Consider the following 22,450-nt stretch of genomic DNA (forward strand, 5'->3'; position numbering starts at 1 on the left):
ACGAAAAAGTGAATTTGCCGGATCGATGCCAGGTCGGACGGATAAAGGCATTATTGTCGATTGTCCTTTCACAGTAGACCGGCGGTTATTGCGTCGGATAAAAACCGCAACGAGCGATTTCCGCCCATTGAACAGGCGAACAGACGCCAGGTTTCGCAGTAGAGCGCGAGCAAGTTTCCGAACACTTTGTCGTCAATCGACTTAGACGTGTTTGAAGTAAATCGCGTATGGTTTCAGTAATTTATCATTGTTATTATCGTATTTAAGATGGATCATTAATCCGCTGATTTTTATTAGGAAAAAATTGACTTCAAATAACAGAGAAACATTTCGTAGCATAAATTTTAGTTATGTTAACGCGCAACAATGGACATTAATATTTTTAACACCTCCAGAATATAAAAAAAGCCTAGAATATATTTCTTATCATTAATTCTTCGTAGTTTTAAAATGACCTACATTTCGAAATGAGAGATTATGAAGAAAAAAAAAAAATGGTTTCTCATTCTGAGAAAATTTTAATTATACATACATCTATACTTTATGTTTCCTGGGAAATAATCGGAAGCTTGTTAATGCAAAACGAACATTTCACATGTAAGAAACGACTGAATAGAATGTCTCCATCGGGTGGCATTTTTGCATGACGGCCTTTAAATGGCGACGATGACTAGAATCGGGTCGCAGCGGCCGTACGTCGTCTCGTGTCCAGTCACCGCACACGCGCGCTTAGTGATTAATTAACCGGCTTAATTAGACGCCTAATTACCACCAGATACGGATCTCCATCGGGATAATCAGGCTCGGGGACCGAGACGACGTATACGTATTATATACGGTATAGTGATGCCCGATACGGGCTCTCGGTTACATCCATCCGCGGTTACAGCCTCGTGTTTCGAGACACCGGAGAGGATGCCATTTTAACGCGCATTAGAATTTCCGCAACGTCCTCATGCGCGGCCATCATTCACGATCCTAATGAACGTAAAATTTCTGCACGACGAGCACGCTTCCCTCGTGAAGATAGCATGCGCGTTAAACTAAATCGCACTTTAATCAGAGGGATGTTTTTTAATATAAGCCTTTATCGATAAACGTATTCTCGATTTTTGTGTTTTAATGATCGATTAAATGTCCCCAAATTCTCGGACTTTATTAATCCCGTTGCTCCATTCGATTGTATACACGCTACTGCTTAGTATAAAGAAGACCCTCTCGTCGCAACGAACTCTGCTCCATCTTCGAGGTCGTCGGCGGAATCGCCGGCTATTGGAATACCGACACCGCGTGAAAGACGGCGATTCTCGGGTAGAGAGAAGCACCCGTTAATGGCCACGGTCCTTTTGCACGCTTAAATAAATAACAGCGGCGTGATCGCGCGAGCGTAATTACGTCCGTGTACGTATACGCGTACGGGCGATGCGTGTCGTGCGTGCACGCCTGTGTACGTGCCTGGCATGCATTCTGCTGGTGATCGACGCGCGAGAGAGAAGCAGAGAGAAGAAGAAGAAATGGATAAGAGCGTTTTCTGGTATGTCCGGGTCTGCGAAATTACAGCCTGAAAGAGACGGGAATCGCGGATAAATCGACGTTTGACCGCTGACAGTCGAAGGATCGCTCGCGTTTACGCCTCTCGCATGTATCGCGCGCTTCGTAACTGATAGATACACATGCATGCGCGTGTGTGTATGCGTGCACGCGCCGATGGACGAGTGAATGTGCAATACAACAATTTAAAAGTCGTTTACGACGTGATCTGAGCTTTGAACAGTCGAATCATTATCACAAATTTTTAACGCGAAGAACATTGAGGTTGGAATTTTTCATGAAAAATATTTGGATTGATAATAATTAAGCATTGATAAATGTCTACCTTTTACTTTTGAAAAAACTGTACATTTCCGAAGCTCGATGGAAAATAATCGATTCCACGAAAATATTCAATCGGACGATTGGCACGAATCAGCTAAATAATAAAATATGGATTGTTACATTATTTTTATCCGTTAATGATTAAACGAGTTGTCATAGTTGACAGCTTTTTTTATATTAATAAATTCATTATATTAATCGCTTACGATAGAATTCACTGAATTAAAAAGCCGTGAAAGAGTGCGCGAGCGAAAAAAAAAACGAAAGTTTCCCCCGAATGAATTAGTTCTCCACTAACCGCTGATCGATCCGTGCGAAAGCATCGGTGAATTACCAGCGGGTGCGCTAACTTATCCTCGCACATCCACCCGCTTTCGATAGCGATGCATTATGAAATAGCGTGCAGCAACAAAGTTGCGCGGCGCTGCACCGCCATTACCGCTAATTCCTTAAGTGAGCGATGCCTCGCTCGAACGAGAGAGCTTTTTCGTTGATCTTTTTGGCGAGCCTCCCTTCTCGAAGAAACCGGCCCTCGCTTGAACGATACGCGGTTATTAGAGGTCGATCCGCTCTCTCGATTCACCGCTCTCCCGCCCTCCCCCTTCCCGCCCCGAGCCGACCGCCCGCTGCCGATTTATTCGGATTCCGCCCCGGTTTTAATTCTTTCGTCCCCCCCCCCCTCCGCGCTCGATCGCAGGAGTAACCTCAGTCGGTCGCAATTAATTTGCGCGAACGCGCACCACCTCGATCTATTTCTCGTCGAAACGCTTCGCCTTCATTTCTGTCGTTCTAATTGGGCCCCCGCTCTCGGCATATCTTTGCGAATATCGATTTATCTCTCTCTCTCTGTTCGATAAGCGAAATCAATTTTCATTTTCTTTACGATAAGACACGATAAAAGAGTTCCCCCTTTAATTATTAAGAAACGTCAGGATAATGTTATCGTCAAATTGATCAAAACTGTGTTCTCTTCTGCTATTCTGCGATCCAGAAAAGTCGCGAGGAGCAATCCCGAAGGATTCTCGGGATTCCATCGGTGATCGATACTGAATACTCTGCGTATCTCGAGCCCCGCCGCCGTGGCCTCTTAGAAAGACCAATAATTAAGGTAATGGCTACTTTTCAAGTGGATTTCCGTGTGGCTCGATCTGAGCGGCCTCCTCCCGGCCGGCCGATTACGGTCACGAAGGGCCCCGCCGTTTTGCCTCCCCCCTCTCGCTCTCGGGTTCTCCCCTGTCCTCGTCTCGCCTTCTTTGTATCCCGGCCGGGAATCGCTTCCTCCCGCCCAGCCTCTTTGTCCACCCCCTTCAATAATTGCATATGTTCATCGCTGATTTTCGATCGATATCATCGTAATTTCATCCGCCCTTCTGTCGCGCCGGTTTCTTTTTTTTTTTTTCTTGAACGACGATTGGCGACCAAATCAGACGCGAGGGAAATAATTTATGCGAAAAAATTTAAAGAGAATTTAAAATGATATCGAATATGAATACATCTCTCTCTCTCTGCTTCGATAAAATAAGTAAGATTAAATATATCTTCAGAACAAGTACATACAGTATTTTTAATAATTTGATTGTATTGTCTTGCTGATATTTTTTTCTAATGTAGATTTCAAAAAATGAGGCAAAATAAATTAAAAATTGCTTCATTTTATTTATTTATAAGTAAAATATTTAATTGTAAATGTATAAATTATGATCTAAATATTAACTACCAAAAAATATTAATTACAGTTATATTATAATAGTTATCGACGATTATTTGCACGTCTCGATATCAAGCAATTCCAAATGTAGCCAGTACGTTTATCACTTGAAAACATATGTACCTCCCTTTTAATTATTTACACTCAATTTGAATTCTGATAAAATTGTGCGATATTTTAGCAAGTTCGCGATAGAGAAAGAGCGAATTATAAAGGCAGATAGTAAATTGTTTTTGCAAAGTGAGATAAGGTTGCTTTCAGGCTAAGAATAATTGCCGCTTGTATCAGAAACCCGATAAAATTTCCCAGCTGAATGAGAAACCGGGAGGAACGAAATTCGATAACGGGGCTCGCGCGCTGGCCGATATATTTGTTGTAAGCTCATCACGAAATCGGTGTTTACGCGATTCCTTTTCCGCCGCGAAGTCGATTTATCGAGTCCGATAGCGCTCGGAGCTATTGAGCTGTCTTAACGGAACTGTATATCCTGATTCAAGGCACCGCTGTCCTTATCGCTGTTCCAGATACTCGCGAGAAGATATTTATGTCCGACGCTATCTCAATGACTTTCTCGCTTTTTGTATCGCCCTCGTTTTACGCGCACATGTATGTATTATCTTTCGATGGCGCGAAGTAAAAACCCGTCGCGTTAAATCAGTCGAGACATTCAAAAATAAGCTCTCGTCGGAGAGCGCAATATTTTGCTTTCCGTTTTCCGCGATGATCTTTTATCCTCAAGGCGATTAATCTCTTACGAATATAATTAATAGCGGAAAATTAAGAATCGCACAAAGGAAAGAAACATTATGGAATTTTATTTTTTAAATTTCGCGAAACGCAACGAAGTGGAAATATATTCCGAGATTCCCTTTACGATTATCTTGTATAATAAACTGTACGAAAAGTAACAGAAATTTCAACGGACGCTTAACGAAGGAAATCATACACTCAAAAAAATGATCTTGCAATAATAGCTAAAATTTTCTAGGTGTAAAAAATTAACTAAAACAGATAAATAATTAGCAACTGTTGTGATATTGCATATGTAATTACTTAATCAGTTTAGATGACAGAAACAGAATATATATCTGTATTGTTTGTGAACTTTAAAAAGAAAGTTTCTCTAAAACGCCTATCTATATAAGATCAATCACGTGTTAGATCATGCAATGAATAACATTTAGCAATGGTACCTAAATTTTTCAGAAGCTATTGCTAGAACATTACTGCTATAAATTCTATATGTGACAAACAATGTTTTTACAGATACGAAAAATAGCGATACATTCTTGTTGCGATATCTAGAAATCTAACTACATCAGCGAAATATTTTTTTGAGTGTAGAATCCCAGAATCTAACGAGACTCGAAAGAGGCAGGCAAACGTCTTGTCGCATCGCGGTGTATCTCACGCGATGCATCTCAGCGCTGACCAGGCAAAGCCTGGGCCTCGCCGTGTATCGGAAGCGAACGTCCGGACGGCGAACAATACTTGGAGGGAGACGGACGGGGGGACGCCTACGACGAGGACGCAGAAAATCCACCGGCACGGCCGGCAATCTGGTACAATGGATTTTGAAGAGTGTAATTTTCGTCGGCGCACAACAATGGCCATACCTAGCTGTCCCGTCGCGCCGTATAATAATCTCATCGTCCGCGGTTCTAATTTTCCGCGCGTCATGGGAATTCTCGCTCTCGCGGCACGACGGAGCGCGTCCCTCGAAGAAATTCAAGCGGATTCGACGTGCAATTTCCTCTTCCGCCGGAGACGACTCGCCGCAAATAAGATCGAACGCATGTCGTCCTCGCTCGGAATCCACGTCACGCAACCCACGAGCTTCGCGCGGACGCGATAAATTCCGCTCGCACGGAAAAACGCACGGCATTAATCCAGCCGCGGCGCGCGTATCGCAGCGTTAAAAGCCGTCCGAAGGAGTTAACACTTTCATCTCTCGCGATATAAGAAATATTGCCCGATACCGACGACGCGACGGCGCGGAGTGAGAGCGCAGTCCTCTTAATCGTCGATCAAATCGATCCCCGCCGTAAATCGTTCGGGGATCGATCCGAGGGGGCGTGCCGGCGAAAGAGTGCTGCTCCGCTTCTCCTCGGTCCGCGCGGTACCGCGATTCGTTCCAGCGAGGATCGCGGAAGATCCGCGCTCGAGATCGCGCCTTAATCTGATGTGAAGGTATTTTTTTTTTTTTTTTTTTTTTTAGACCCGCCCGTCCGTCCGTCCGTCCGTTCGTCCGCCCGTGAGATCACGCCGATAACATTTCCTACGCGCCTAATCCCGCCGTGTCCAGATGCTATCACGTCACCGAGGTCGCCCGCTCCTCTCGCCTCGTTCTCGCGGCTTCCTCGAGGATGGCTGAGGGGGTTGGAGATCTCTGACCCTTCGATCAGTCGCGATTATACTCGGAAGGCTTGTCGCCCGCGCTGTCACGACACTCGTTCGCACGAGGACACCTTTTGTGGCAGTTGGCCTTCCGAAGAGTGAATTTTTTTCAACCCCTTGATTATTCGAAATGCATTTGATGGGTTTCGATTTTTTATCCCGGCATCTTGCGTTCTCTTATTTATGGACTGCTTATGTTTTTTCTATGTTTATGGATTCATGCGTTATGCGCCAGTTGATGTCGCGCAGTATAAAAGATGTATCCCGAAGCGTGTCTCGTGTCGAGCAAATACGGAAGGGGTGACTAGCTTTAAACGGGGGAGGAAATTAACATAACCTTAGACTAATGACTCCAGCGATGCGGTGCCACGATTCAGATAACTAAACGAATCGACGTGACTTCGTATTTATTTGAATTGATTATTTTGAGAAGGGTATAAGTTAGCGATTTGAAAATAAATGAATGTGAAAGGGAAAAGATTTAAACAATCTTCATGATAATCTGTATGATAATTTGTATAAAGTTAGTATTTATATTTTTCTTTTAATTCTTTATACGCAATTTATAGATCGGATTGAGCCTGCAGCTGTTTACTCAGATCGTTGAAATATCTTTCTTCGCTTTTTACTGTAAAAATGCACGTTTGACTTCTCTTCATGTATCTACATATATTTAGATGGCATCGTCCAATTGTCGACTCGGTGTCTTTTCACGAGAACAGATTTTTGACCCGCGATTATTTCGAATTATACTTGTAAAACTTCCAAAGCATCTTATCTATCTGTTCATCTAGCACCGCGGGACAACTCAAATCTTATTCAATGTTAACTTTTTTATTTCAAGACGCAGAGCTCGCAATAAAGTATAAAATGACGGATTTTGACTCGTGCAACAAACAAGCAGAAGTTCAAGTTTGCAGAATTTTCATTTGTGTTTAAATTTTTTTGTAAAATGTATCTAATGCGTGTAATAATTATCGCATCATTATATGAATCTCTCGTTTATTATCTGTCTCACGAATAAGTAAATGTTACCGTCGATAATCGATCACGTCAGTCGCCTCAGTTAATTAACAATCCGAGTTCCATGTGAATTCGAAGCGGTTCGAACTTCTCGACCACCCTATGAATGAGCGCTCTCACGATGTATCGCGCCGGTCAGCCGGCCGCCGGTGCAAGCGAGAGGAGTAAAAAGAAAAGCGGGGCCGAGGCGATTTCGATTTCTAAGCCCTGCCGACAGAGCCAAACATGTTATTTTCTCGTTCGCGGTGCCCCGATACCCGATCAAACCGGGCACCAGCCTACCCTGATTGGTGCCGCTTGGGTTTTAACCCGTCCCACTACGTCCACGCGGCCGTCCAATCGCCGCGCCAGCTGATAAGGGAGGCCATAATTAACGCGATTTGTTAATGAGAGCCGGGACAGTCGGCGACAGCTGAATGAAAACATTGCGCACGAACTTAGTCGCGGCTCGACTAGATCCTCGCTCGGCGGTTGTTCGTGAGATCCTTCGCGGTGCAATCGGCACGAAATCATCCTGCTCCTTTTTTCGCCTTTGCGAGGCAATGGACCGGAAGTGAACGTTCGGGTGTGCAATCGGAGTTCCGGAATTCGCGATTTATTCGCAGACAACGATGGCGCATTAAGACGCAAATCAAATAATTATCGATTTTGTATTTTGGATATTTTCGACCTAAAACTGCAATTAAACTATTAGGATCGAGGTATTTGATTGAAATGCAACATTCGCGAAACGTGCGATGAAAAATATTTATGAATAAATTCAAGATTATTGCGTAACACCCGAACTTATTGTTAGTGGCATATTTTGTGAATCCACTAATGAGTGAGATAAAAAATCATTAAAATTTTCTTCTAATAAAGTGCTGGGAAAAGCAAGACAATTCAATCATCTTATCAAAATAAAGATTGAAGACAAGACAAAAAGGCGCATAAAAACTGCATATATCGAGTGCTCTTCGATTATATTTTACTGTGCCATTTGTATAAAACACAATCGTGTTGCGGATAGATTTCTTTTAAAAGTGAAATCAGCTAAATAAGGTGAGTTGTTGCTATAACGATACGTGGAAAGCGAAATTTTCAGAGTTATCGCAATAGTCGAAATGATAAAAATAAATTATTATATAATCTCTCTCCTTGCCGAATGCGACGTTCCTGTTATTTTTCATAAATTTAATATATTTTGAGTTACTCCAGCATTTGTGACGCGATTTCTGTGATAATTGTGTGATAAGTAGCATGCACAAACAGCGTGTTGCAATGCAATTTGTTATTGACACGATACTCCATCGCGAGAAATCGATGTAACAATGTCGCGCAAATCGCGCACAGTTTTCCCCGAATAATTTTCGAAGCAGCTATCAAATGCGTGCGTAATCCGAGTTTCACGCGAATTGTCGCTGCGTCAGCATAGCCGCGATATCATTATTCGTGATCGGACGACGACCATGTATTCGTATCATCATTAAATGTATAACTACCCGCGATGCGAGAAATAATTACACGTCAACTGTTTCTTCTGCCGCGCGCAGCAATTACGAAGATGACAGTTTCGTAATGCATCGGGCACTTCTTACGTTTCTTTAGCACAATTTTAATTTCACTACGCGTTTAAAGGCCAAGCACACGATAATCTATTTTACAAAGAATACTATATGCCAAAAAGATATCACATAAATATTGACATCTGATGATTTCAAAAAAGTACATTACTGTAATGAGTTTTCATGATATTTCAAGCAATTTCGTGATTTGTTTTACACCCAATTATGCCGCACAAATAAAACACACAGTACACATCTGGAAATGGAAAATTGAAATTTTCTATTAACGAGAGGCGCGAACTGTGCGTCGTAAATCTCCGAAAATACTAATTACGCCATTGCCGGTCGGAATAAGATTTTCGTCACGCGGCGCACGTCATTTACGGAAGGAATTGCAACGTGAAATTGCTCCTAGCGGGGGAGTATCCGCGCGAGCAACGGAGCGGTATGCATCCCATGTCGCACGCCGTATAATTAAGCCGCGATATTTCCACCGAATACAAAACATGCAATTATCTCATCTGGATTACAGTACCGTGCTCCTTAATACCGAAAGCAATGTACATTGCACACGGTTTTGCGAGTAAGTTACTGCCCGACTGCAATTTTCTGTTCCTTCATTTCTAGAGCGGCGCCGTGAGATATAATTACAAATTTTACGAGGGACAGACATTTAAGTAAAATCAACCGCTCGTGTATGCAAAGCGAGATTTATTTTAAGCGCGTATAAAGCTCATGTTTGCACACATTTCTTAATTAATAATCCTTTATACGTTCCTACATCTCTTAACAATTAGCTAAAAGATCTATTATGATAAGCAGACGTTTTATTGCAGGATTATAATTGAAAAATGTCTATGATAATTAAACTTTTTACAAGAAAATAGAATTGCATGTAAGAAAAATCGTGGAATCGAATTAAGTATAATTCAATTAGAGAAGGAATACAAAAGACGCAGCTTCGCCATCGCGTATTTTTGCATTCGCAGAAGCAGCTGCAGGCACGACATGTGGATCGCAAGATCTATTTTAGTCCTTGCCACGAATCGCGTCGCGCACGAGGATGCTGCGACGAGTTTTTGCGAAAGTCTCATATCTCTCACGGCGTTCGTTCTGCGAACGCCGCCGATATAATTAGCGATTATTCTCAAGCTAACCGCGCACAATCCCCCTCGGAACCTGTTTCAATTTTTATTAATTAATAAAAGAAGATCCGCGCTGACGCGTCATCCTTCCGGACTCTCGAATGGTCAGCCAGGATCGAAGAAAGATCGCAACGATTACCGTCAAGACTTTATTAATTGATCGACGAAGCGTCGATCTTTTAATTAATACCGCGACTTAAGAAGCCATGTTGTAAAGAGATGGACGCGCAATTAATATACCTTATGTGCTATTTTTTTTCACATAAAATGAACATATTCTTTTAATTATATAAATTAATCTTAATATTTATTACAAAAGAATTGCAAACACTTTTCACACGATAAGCATTGTCATGTTACAATTGCATAATTTAAAGGAAGAGAGAGAGAGTGCGTTATAAAATATAAAAGCATTAATTAACTGGACTGAATCATAAATAACTTTTGTTTCTTAGATAAGTATTTTTTATTGGGATGGAAGTTACGACTCAACCCAATATATAGTTACTAATTGCCGTCGCGCATCTTTGCCCTTCGAGAAAATTTAGTAATTAAAATATGAAAAAAAGTAGAATGATATGTAAACTCCGGAAGCAATCTTTGTTTTTTCAGAAAGAAACTTCGTATTCAATGTACAATTTGCGCTATTCGATAATCGCATGACTCGTCTCGCGCCGAAGACTTTCTAATCTTCAGCACAATGTCATTCAATATCGAGTAAAGCCGTTCGTAATACTAGTGGATAACGTCGCAGGGTAAAGCTCAGTCTCAACCGAAGTAAGCCGACGGCTTAGAGTTTTGTTATCGCGATTGTTAACACGATTAACACGAGCGCACGGTGCCGACAATATACCCGGTATTTCGTATCTCTCAATCGTGTAACCGGCTTTGTCACACAATACCCAGCCTCGATCGCGCGTCCAGATATACCCGAGGACTTCATTGTGACGATTGAAAGAGGCCGAAGGCGTTCTCTTCCGCTCAGACGAATTCATATTCGATAAGCTAACTGCGCATGACGCTCAACACCCGCCTGTTGCGTTGCACGACAATTACCTTGCTTTACGGTCGCCGTAAATTAATTTTAACGATCCGCCCGTTATAATTTATCACGCGAGATCACATGTGCCGCGCCACTTTACTTTACAAATGACTCGAGAGGGAGTATATCCGTTTTAAACAATAAGAAACCACGTTTTCCCGGAGAATTTTTAACGTTCTATTGTTACGGTTTTTTTATTTAGAATAATGAGAATGTGTTACGATTTCCATACGTAATATGTGTTTTTTCTACACATTTTCTGGGCATATATTTGAACTTTGCTCGATAGGAAATCTTGTGCGTTGTATTTTTTTCTAAGATCGCACGTGTCATTCAATCGAAGAATCAAATGGAAATCAATCAGAGAATGGCCGCCGCTGGCATAAATTAACGACCGCTCGTGAATATATTGTTTCGTAGAATCGATTTTACTTTAATGTGCAACGCATGTGTAGCTTTGTTCAGCCGTGACGATCGGAACACAAAAAACATTTCACATTTCAGTGCGATCAATATCGTTCTCGTATTTCGCAGGATGGTGCTGGTGGTGGGCGGGGTGGTCCAGCAGGAGGAGATCTTTGTGGAGAGCAGGTTATTATACGCGGCCCACCCGGTATACCGCGAGAGCGCGATCCAGCTGCACTCGATGCCGGCAAAACTCGTAGGCCCGGTGGGCCTCCTCTATGTGCAGCAACGAGAAATGGCTGCGACTCTGCCGCACGACAGTAAGTACAACGTACTCTCGAACGAGCTGCTTTTTGCAACGCGCAGCTTAGTATAAAAACACTTAGGTAAGGCAAATATCCTAGTGACCGGACATATGAGACTCTAATCGCTACTGAAGATACAACTTTTTCCGCCCAAATGATATCTTTCTTACCTTTTCGTATACGCGATAAAAATTTAACTTCACTTAACAGAAATAAAATAAAATTACGATTATTATAAATATTAAATAATGACTGTTTCGTTAATATATGGCCAGTGGAACATTTACCTCGTACGTGTAGACGAAACATTTTCATACGATGGCGAGTTATAAATGGTGCTGCGGCACCACAAGAAACGGCTCGTCTGACATGAGACGAGTTTTCTAAGAATAAATCATCTCGCGATATAACAAGTTGTATAGACGATTTCTATGTTATCATATAATTTATTAACATCATCGCCTCTAAGCGATTTTGTAGTCATTAAAGCTCGAGAAAACACGTGTTAGATAAACACATGGAGCCTCCAAACATGTTTCAGCTGAAGTGATCTGGTCGCGTATCTCAAAAACTCTCTGTTGGAAAAGAGATGATGTATATAATGTAAAATAATTTTGTGATTATAAAAACGGTATTTTTTAAATTATAAAAACGATATTTTCTCCTACAATTTTTCCCTTCTTATTTTTAAGATACAGAGCAATTGGACATATGCTAAAATTAGAGAAATATTGTATTAGTAAACATTTTAGAAATGACTGAAATCCTTACGAAAAACAATCTGGTGATATTTATCGGAGAGCCACGATACTGATGCAATAAAGCCACGCGATCTCCGCGTTATCTTCCGACAAGATATCGAATTATGTTACCGGCAACTTTTACTGCGATATCGCGAGATTGACGCAACGCGCCACCCGGCCAGCTGTGATTATAACTTAATTATGAAAATAAAAAAGAAAACAGTGATAAATCAACGGATGTTGAGCGTTATTTCGCCTGTTATCGAACCAACAGTAAATTAAAGATTTGTTTCGCTGGTATAATATTTAAAAATAATAAGGATTTGTCATTGCTATAATAATAATGCTGCGATAAATCTTGCGAAGCGTATCTTTTCAGCGTTGCTTCGTTGAATTTTAAGAAATTTAATAATGCATCGTAGCAGTTTGATCTTTTTCTCAACATATTAACTTTTTCAATCTTTATCATCAGCGTATTAAAAAGAATATTGCATAGAAAGCGATCGTTGTTCTCATGGTCTTGGCACTTTGTGTTAAAAATATCAAATGCAAAACAGCAAATTTTTTCTCAATTATCTGTTCTGACTTTGTAACTTTTGCAACATAAAACAACAAAAATCACGCACGTAAAGAATCTTAAAAGTATTTTATAAAATAACAATCTGTAGAGATACAGATATGTCAGAAAATTACAAGAACTCATTTTACATAATCATGGAAAGTTTCTTATTTTCTGTTACTTATTTTATTCGCTCGCACTACCGCATTAACTGTTCCTTCTTTTCTTTTTCATAGAGAATGTGAGCATCCTCGGTTCGGACGACATGACTACGTGCATAATCGTTGTCGTCAGGCATTCCGGTGAGTATATTTGAAAGTACAATCGTGGTCATTATAAAATAATTGCATACAAATGACTCGCGGCGCAACCGGTGAAAAAATGAGGTCGGAATAACGATGAAGCGCAATTGTTCGATTGGTATCGCGATGAAAAATCTCGGGTCTTTAATTATCGTCTGCAGAACTTACGTATAAAATATCTCAATATTACGGATTTTGATACTCATGATAAATCCTTTAATGAAACCTTAAGAAAAATATGGAAACCTTATTTGTTACAAGATTTCATGTCAAACGTTATATGTATACCTTAATAAGAAAACTTTTAATTGAAGTTTTTTAAGAAAGTTACTAAAATTGTTTGACTGCATGTCAGAAACTCAATTTGCGCAAAACTTCTTGTTTTCAATCACTTATAATTATGAAAGTCTGCCCTGATTTTAATATAAAATAAACTTTATATTAATTTAAAGTGAAAAATTAATTGAAGTAGTAAACCAATGTGTGTTTCTTAGATATTTGTGAAATTATTAGAATAAATTTATGTGAGAGAGAGAGAGAGACATAGGAGCATATAAAGTTTCTGAATAAAAGAAGAAAAATAGTTAAAGAAATGTCGAAGGAAAAAAAAAATCTCCAATCGCAGGCTTGATTACTTCGGGACTATAAATTAGTTGCGCAGCTAACGAGCAAAAAATTCTTAAAAAATATCACTAAATCGAGAACTGTGACGCTCTCGTGATCATCTCGGTTCTCCGTTATACCGCTTTTTATTCCCTTTTATCCAGGCGTACAATGGATTTATTTCTCGTTCGCACGATCGTTGACTCTTTCATGATATAACGATTAACGTAATGCATAAAATGCGAGACACCACTTCTTTTGAAAAGATTAGCAACTTAATAGAACCAGTTCCGCTACTCGGCTAACTCGAACTCGGCGGAAAAAATGCTGATTCAGCTGACAAGTCGCATTTATATCACGAAGTCATTTAAATGCCTTATATCGATTCTACGATATTCAAGGTTGAAAAGCTTCGAGAAAATAGTTGCGATTTATCGCGTGGTTTGGAAAACAATTTAGAAAACAAGCTGCTGGCGCGACTTTCTACGAAACAGTTACGCAATACTGGCAAAGTACATTTGAGAAAAAAAAGAAGATTTATACCGAAAGTACAAATATAAAAGTGTAAAAGATATTTTAATTATATATGTGATAAAAAAATATCATCAATTGTGATGAAAAAAACTTATACAAGTGCAAAAAAGCATTTGGACACTTAAGTGACATCGCTATGATTTAGCATCCTCGTGGACACGAAAAATTTATTAAAATTATTACATGGCTCTTATTTCCGTTTTCTTCGGCTCGACATTTATAACTGTTTATAGCGAGTATGAATCTCGGAGCTCCGTTGCCCATCACATCCTACTGTCCATACTGTGGGTATATTTCTCGACAAAACTATCGGATACGTTCTCCTTAGCTTTCTCCTGCGGCGACAGTGCATCGCGACGCAAGCTGGGTGTCTCCGATCGCGAAGGTTGCGCGTGAATAATGGCCGAGGTAGAAAGCGACTTCGAAAGTACGTAATTAAGTAACCATTTGCGGTGTAAAAATCCTTTTTATCAAGTTTTCCTCATCCACCCCAAGATGTTTTACGCGCGCAACACGTTTTCCGCAACAATCGGATAAGCGTTTGAAATTAATTACCGAAAAGTTTCAAATTAATTATACGGTCAGCGATATATTTCACGCGTTTGTGTGCTAAGTGTGCGACGGGAATACGAGAGGTTTATAATGTTTCAGAATCGCCGAGAAAATCCGCTTCAACGTTACAAGATCGACTCGCGTATTCCAACTACCGCTTTCTGTTCTGCTCAATTCTTATCGTTGAGACGATAAATCGCGCCGAGCGAGCCGAGATCGACGCTCGAGGCGCGATGCGTCCTACCATGCTGCACTGATCGTTTCAGCGCATCGCGGTGCAACGCTTCTAGCCATTTCGATCGCTTGATGCAATAAACGGTATACGCCGGCTCGCTCGCGGTAATTACTATATGCCGTGGTAATTAGCGAGCCAGTAGCCGGATGTTTAAACGCTCGAAAATTAATTTCCCTCTTAATCGATGTTTTCTTTCTAAAAGGAAGAAGCGTAACGATCACGAGAAGATAATAGCGCGCAAATTTTCATTTGGATATGCAGTGACAGACTGTAAAATCTTACCAGGCAATAATATAAATAATAATAAAAGTAATGAAATAAGAAATTTATCTGGTATTACGTTGGGACTAATTCGCGAACATTTATTATTAATATATATATAAACATATATATTTTATGTTTAACTGTAATATTAATTGAAGAAAAAGGCACTTGAATCACCGATATATTTCATAAACAAACGACTCGCGCTTGGTTTTAATATTGTGAGAAGAGTTTGAAATGTGATATTTTGATTTTAGGTTCAGGCGCCGCAGCACTGGCGCATCTTGACGGCTCTGGAACAACGGATGCTGCCGCGGCGATGATCCAGAGGGTAACGGAACTCGCCCTCGAAGTTAATCCCCAGGGCCGCTTGGAGCTACAATTGGTCGGCGGCTACTCCGACCCGAGGAATTATTCCGATCCATTATTCTTCGCTATACTTTGTACGTAAAAATGTATTTCTGACACAGTGTCGCCGTAAATGAGTAGCGCATTGAAATTTGTTTACCGAAGAAAAATATCTTTGACTCACACATCCGGAAATAACCGGCGAGGATAGCTAACGTTCGTCTTATCTCGTTCGCGAGCATAGCGAATTAAATTATTTGCTCGCTTTGCTCGTGATAAACCAGGAAGATAAAGAGAGTAAAACTAAATATATGTCGGAGTGAAATCTCTCGGGGAAAATATTTATGATAAAAATTAGTGCGTCAAACTTCACTCGCACGATAACGTTGTATCACTCGGAAGAGTTTTTTGACCGCGAGCAATCCTTAAAATAAAATCGCAATATCACCGAGCCCGATCTGATGGACCGATCTCGTCTTTCAGCCGCGTTTCACAAGCAACCGGTGGAAATCGACCTGACGCTGTGCTGCGTGGGCGAGCTGAACACCACCGTGAGAGGCGGGATTCACTGGCCGGTGATCTACGGCATCGGGCTGAACGTAAAGACGGGCGAGATCTTTCCCGCGACTTTCCCCGACAAAGGCCCGGATCAGGCGCTGAGGTGCGCCAGACAATTGACCGGGGGTCAGCAGGTGCGTGCGATATTCGCACTCTGGCAATGCCATAGTGGCCAATATGCAGTAGAATAGGCTTTTAATTAAGCGCGACGTCGCATTTTATTCAATGCACCGCACGAAACGGATTATGCGACATCGATCGTGTCTATATGCACACAGGTTCTGGATATATACGACTACAATAGTGGATTACTTAGAATCGGCCCGTTTAATTACGATCCCCTGCGTGGCGTGGATCTCTGGCTGGAGCAATCCGATCAATTCATCCTGCAGCATTTGTCAACGTCACCGGAAGTAGAACAGCCGCATTTCGTATCGCAGGTAGAACACATATTACACGCTGTCATAATCGTTATTAATCGCCATCGTGAAAATAAAAGCTAAAAGTGGAAACGAGTGGAGAACACGGTTGAAGTTAACAATTTATAAGATATCGAGAACTAGACAAATCTATCTGCGCGAGTTAAGTAAACAGCGATGAAATTTCCATTTCAGGTGCGGGCGACGCTCAAGTACATCCAGAAAAATCAATTTCCGGCCGTCACCGTCTTCCGAGATAATAGACCTCATTACTACCGTCGGGACGATATCACCGGTGGCTGGCAGCCGATGGTGGGATACTAACTCCAACAAGCCGCAGATCCAGGGCTTGCGTGGATATTGTTCGCGAAATTTTCGAGCGACACGAAGTGTAAAATTAAATTGCGGATCGGCGAAGCGTATGAAGCATTAGGACGATCGAGCCATAGGAATTCAAGTCAGTCACTCGAATGATGAAATTGCGCTCCTTTAAAATCGCAATATCATCGCCGTTTAAGCCCTGAAAAATTCAAGTCCCGAGAGGAAGTCGCGTTTTAAAAAGATCGTCTTGCATTTACAATTATTGGCGAGCAAATTGTGAGAGTCGGCGTATAATTGCAGCCTTCGCCGGTTGGCAATTATCTGTGATCGACGAGAAAAGGATATCCGATCGGGAGGAAAGCCGTGGGATTGAGTACCAATCGAGGCGGTCGCATTCAGCACGCATTGGTCGACGCTTCAAGGTCTGTTCACATCGGAAGATATGCCATATCGAAGTTGAATTTGAATATACATTATCAAGTACAGTTTATAATATTTATATCATAGAGTATATAATCATAGTGTATATAATCATAGAGTATATATATCATAGAGTATATGTGCCAAAAAAAAAAAAAAAAAAATAACATAAAATCGAAATGATTGTGGCGTACGTTTATCTGAAATTTTGATATGCATCACTCTGCATCGAGACACAGTGAACTCTTTTTTTTTTTTTTTTGCACGTTTTATACTCAATAGTTAGTTTTTAATATGATAGACATAATAAGCAGGTAAAGGATTTTTCTGCATGACACAACTGTCGCAGAAGATTTATATAAATTGTATCAATTGAACTTGCTTTCAGATAAATTTTTATAAAAAGTTAAGACTCGATTTGATTCTCGATTAAAAAGAAAAACCGAGAATCGAATCCCAGCTCACCGAGCAATTGCTCTTCTATAAGCTGCTCTTTAGAGAAAATATAACGCGAAATCTTGTAAAAAGAAAATAATTTTATAAAATGTGTATTACATTCTTACATAATGTATATTGAGACACGTTCCCTCTTTTTTTCTATTGCACTTTTTAGACATATTTAGAAATGTATAACTACTTATGTATTACTACTGATGCTGCGCACGATATAATCTTATTTGTGAACAGGCCTATACGCGTTGAGCACATTGGCATTGTTGAATTTTCTTTTTAACAAATACCTTATATCGTATATGAACAATGATCATATCGTCGTTGTTACAAGATGTTATTAGTCGTACACGATCGTTACGCCATCGTTGAAGCACTCTCCGGATTGACTTTCCTCGTCGCCAAAAGGAGAAAGCAACAACGCGCACGTTCCCATCGCGCGTTTAGCGCCAAACGCGACTGTCCGATACTTATTTCATTTTTACATCACGTACAAGTTTCACGACAGAGTAATTTGACAGCAGTGAATCGCATTCGGCGTTGTGCGCGAGCGGACGAACTAAAACCTACGCACACGCGCGTGGAACCACACTTGTCCTATTTCTTTCTTTTCTTGTTTTGTTCTTTCACTTGTTGGATTACGAAAGTTCGAGCAACGAATAATTCCGTACTTGCCATATAAGAAAGAAAGGCGAAAGGTGTAAGAGGCAAAGTGGAAAACGATGTATATATTTTTAGAGTTGTGCCCGAGTCCTTCGGGTGAGGGAAAGTTTCTTTGCCTCGAGTTAGTTTTTCGAGGGGATGCTAATCTATCCGAAAGTTTATGCGACGATTAATTAATCATGTAAAAATTGTTAATATTTTGCGAAAATTTTTACTGAATTGTAAATTTGTACTGAAACGTATAGAGAAACGAAATTGTAAAGACCCTTTTAATATTTTTGAAATTCTCGCGAAACACTTGAATTATTGTGTTTAATCGTGATTTATATTGTAAAATAATTATTTAGTTGATAAAATAATTCTTGTTGCGTTTTTAACTGAGTTGTCGATCTTATCGAACCGCTTGCACGCGCAAAATCGAATAAGACACGTGCGAAATCGTAGATTAATCGTTATTTCACTAGGCATAATAAGCGCATAATAAAATGGTGCAATTCGATCAATTCGGAAATCGTGTGAACGCCCGACATGGATTTTGTTTGTTGTTAGAAAGCGCGTGTGATCAAAGAATCAAAATGATGAGGCCTTCTCTTACCTGTGGATTCATCGAGTAAGCAGAAAGGTAAAACTCTCCGGATTGCGTTCGAGAGCATAGCTCTAATAAATTTTATTTTCTTTATGTCAGTTGAAAAATTTCATTTTTCTATACTTGATTACGTTATTTTCATAACAAAAAGATTCAAAAGTTTATTAAATCAACGCTAATATCGTGAAGCACTATTTATTAGGCTTTAAAGATAAAAATTTTTAAGTAAAAGCTATTAAAAGTAAAATTCGTCTTAAAGCTATAGTCTCGAAGCTGTGGAGTAGTTTGTAAAAGAAAGGTGCGTTCACAATTTTCCATTGTTCTAGTGATACATAAGCTAATTGAGGTTGATATTAATAATAAATGACGATGATGATCATGATGATACTGCTGATGATGATAATGATATTTCCTAGGAATCGAAGAGATATATTTTTACTATATTATGTAAAAGAGCGAATGCACTCGTGACGATGAAGCTCTCAGGATCGAACTTACGATACCTACTTTTCCTACCCATTCGATCTGCGCGAGTAGAAGTATGGCGGGTGATTTGCCACTTATTTTGTTGCTTCTGCCAAGAGAATATACGGCTTTCCTTGCTTGCGTCATGAAAACTTCCCGGTGCAGAAATACGATTTATATATATATATATATATATATATATATATATATTTTTTTTTTAAGTTCTCCCGCCTTCCCTTTCCTTTCCTTTCGTCCACCTTTTCTTTATCCCTACGATAGCCTTTCCGTTCGATCTCTATCGCATTCTTTCTCGCGTTACGCAGACGCAATCTTACTACATAATATTATTTGGTGATATATTTATACAATAAACGATGATAGACTAAAGCAACATCGTGTGTGTTATTTCGCCGACGTTACCTCACGATATCATGTGCTCGACGTGACAGCCGCAGCCGATCTTGATCTATCGTTGAAGTAATGCTCGCACCCCATCGATTCATCATGATACCCGTGATAAATGATCCTTTTTCGCAGCAGCAATTCAATCACGAAATGATTGCGAGCGGCGCGCAGCTCTGTACGGTCAACTTGCGACGCGAAACCGCTGAACAAAGACTGGTAATTACACCGTCAACAAAGTTGCAAGCCGCTGGTATGTTGTAAACTATTACGTAAGTAAACCACCGCACCGCAAGACGGAAGGAGCAACCGCCTATTATCAAGGTTTCACGCTAACATCTTCAACGCGACCGACTAAATTTTATTAAAATATGAATTTTAGTCGGTAAAGAAATTGCGCAAAAATTTTTTTTTGTTTAAGTATTATACGAAAGATCGTGTATAATAAAAGAATCACATCCTAATCTACGATATAGTTTTCATCTTTGAAATTGTGATTAATATTGTAGCTAAATAATAAAGACAATGATGTAAGAAAATAAACTGAACTTAATAAAGTTTTTACTTTAAAACATTTCGAATATATTGTCTCACTTCGTAGATTTAAATTACGATACTTGAGAATTTTTCAAAAGTAGAAAGTTTGGTAATACAGTTAATTTAGTAATACACTTAATACAGTTTTACAGAAGCTTTCTATCGAATGCATTGCGTGCATCATCGTTAATAGAACATCGCACATGTATTTGATGGAAAATTAATGGCTTACTTGCGCGTGCAACCTATTTCTCGGCAGCTGTAGAAGAAGTTACTCAATTGTCAACGAGAGAGAACTTCTGTTCGAAAAGTTTCCCTTTGAACTTTGAGCAACTTACAAAGCTTTCGATGTGTTTCACTGCAGCATAGAATCCGCAATCCGAAATGAGAAGTTGATGATTGCGTTGAAAGGTTATCATCCGGAAATAATATTCGCCTCAAAAACTTCAAAGTGTAATTTCGAACTTTTGCAAACCGCACCGACAAAGTTTGAGGAAAGAATCATGTATTCAAAGTATCTGCTTTACTAGATACTATTCACAAAGCTATTTCTGCATGATTCCTCATTTACACCTTGTTTACATTTGTATGATTATTAACTATACATCGATAAATTCATCCACAAGATTGATTGCGAAAAATAATTTCAAAATAAAATATTTTCGTACAAATTAATGATGGATTCAAAATAATGTTTCACGCGAATTTTTCCCGTATTATTCTCCAAAATATTTGCAGCACGATTATAATTAATAAACCACATTTTTTATATTTCGTCGAACTTTCTTCAAATAATAAAATTTTAATATCATTTTACGTTAATATACTGTTGATAATATTAAAATAAAGATAGTTAATATTGATTCGTTTATCGAAAATGGTTTGGACTGCGAAGAATTAAATTTCCTTTCTTAATAATCAAAAATACTGATGTATATTACAACGGAATATTCTATATGCTGCGAAGGAAAGAAGAAATAAGAAAAAACCACGGAAAAAGTGATAAAAGTGCGACTTGTAGAGTCCGCGGGCGGCTAGTAGTAACGGACGACGCCGCGCAGACTCCTCGAAAGTCGCTCGGCCCGACTCGCAGTAGTAGGTGCCAAGCGTTGCGTCCGACGCGCTTAGTGCCGTCTCGTCGTCGGTTTGAGGACGGTCTTTTTCGCGTCACTGCTTGTCACAGTTGCTCCACGTTTTCGGCTGTTATTTTTGAAAGAGATCCTGAGCGAGCGATTCCTAATCGTCACGTAAGTCCCATTATGTTCTTTCTATACTGCTTTGTAATTTCTAAAGATTTTTCAAACTGTTTGCGATAGTTTCAAAAACTATTGCTAAGTTATTTAAATTAATCGAATTCAATATTCAAGAGTGCATTTTGTTCCGAAAACATCTCCAAGCAGCGCGTGTTAATTTATTACTTTTATATACGATTTTTTCGGACAAGTTTTATCGATCACTAGCGTTATATCTTTCCATTTACATTAACATTATGTATTCACATAGTTCATGAATGTACAGTGCTTTTTTAAAAGTGATATATGAAATTTTATGACCTGGAATAAAAAGTGAAATTTTAATTAAATGGTAGAAAAAATTGTAAAAATGTTTCAAACTTCGTTAAAAAATTAAAATTTTGATCCTGTATTCTTTCCATATAAAGAACTTGGGAGTTTTTAATAATTGGAAAATAAACTGAAAAAGCAAATATTATCTCTCACTCAATAATGTTTCAAGTATTTGTCGAAATATATACTTCAAATTAATGCCTGCCTTAATCAAAGGTATTTCAACAAGCAAACAGTTTGAATTAATTATATACCTTGATTTATTGCGATGCGTCAAAGTACATAATAGTACCCTCGAATTGTTAACAAATATGTTGAACGTAGTTAATGAAAGTACTATTTATTTAGTTACGGATATTTCCACAGTTGATAATAGTAACTCCGTTTCGAAAGCAACTGTGCCTTGTCGATAGTATGAAAAAAAGTAAGAATACTTAAGTAACGCTTAAAGTGTGTCACTCTTGCAAACATGTACGCAGT

General features: G+C 39.6%; 3 protein-coding genes across 5 annotated transcripts in view; 2 read left to right on the forward strand and 1 right to left on the reverse strand.

The window, feature by feature from the left end:
* The window catches only part of Ntan1 (N-terminal amidohydrolase 1), a 43,177-nt gene extending 23,320 nt beyond the window's left edge, over positions 1-19,857 (forward strand). Inside the window, exons 1-7 of one of the 2 annotated variants that reach the window (XM_012370744.2) lie at positions 7,394-8,044; positions 11,269-11,459; positions 12,983-13,048; positions 15,494-15,679; positions 16,068-16,276; positions 16,421-16,582; positions 16,757-19,857. In XM_012370744.2, coding sequence (XP_012226167.1) covers positions 11,270-11,459; positions 12,983-13,048; positions 15,494-15,679; positions 16,068-16,276; positions 16,421-16,582; positions 16,757-16,885 — 942 coding nt within the window. In that variant the 5' untranslated portion in view covers positions 7,394-8,044; position 11,269 and the 3' untranslated portion in view covers positions 16,886-19,857. Of the gene's footprint in view, positions 1-7,393; positions 8,045-11,268; positions 11,460-12,982; positions 13,049-15,493; positions 15,680-16,067; positions 16,277-16,420; positions 16,583-16,756 lie in introns of those variants that run through there. The other variant, XM_012370743.2, reaches the window with a different exon arrangement.
* The window catches only part of LOC105674446 (zinc finger protein 383-like), a 132,168-nt gene that overhangs the window by 34,888 nt on the left and 74,830 nt on the right, over positions 1-22,450 (reverse strand). The gene's annotated exons all lie outside the window — the stretch shown is intronic.
* Positions 21,336-22,450, forward strand: part of LOC105674444 (GTP-binding protein Di-Ras2) — a 79,586-nt gene continuing 78,471 nt past the window's right edge. The window contains exon 1 of the mRNA XM_012370745.2: positions 21,336-21,652. The gene's annotated coding sequence lies outside the window, so the exon portion shown is untranslated. The remainder of the gene's footprint in view (positions 21,653-22,450) is intronic.

Source organism: Linepithema humile, chromosome 1, assembly GCF_040581485.1.
Source record: "Linepithema humile isolate Giens D197 chromosome 1, Lhum_UNIL_v1.0, whole genome shotgun sequence".
Lineage (NCBI taxonomy): Eukaryota > Metazoa > Arthropoda > Insecta > Hymenoptera > Formicidae > Linepithema > Linepithema humile.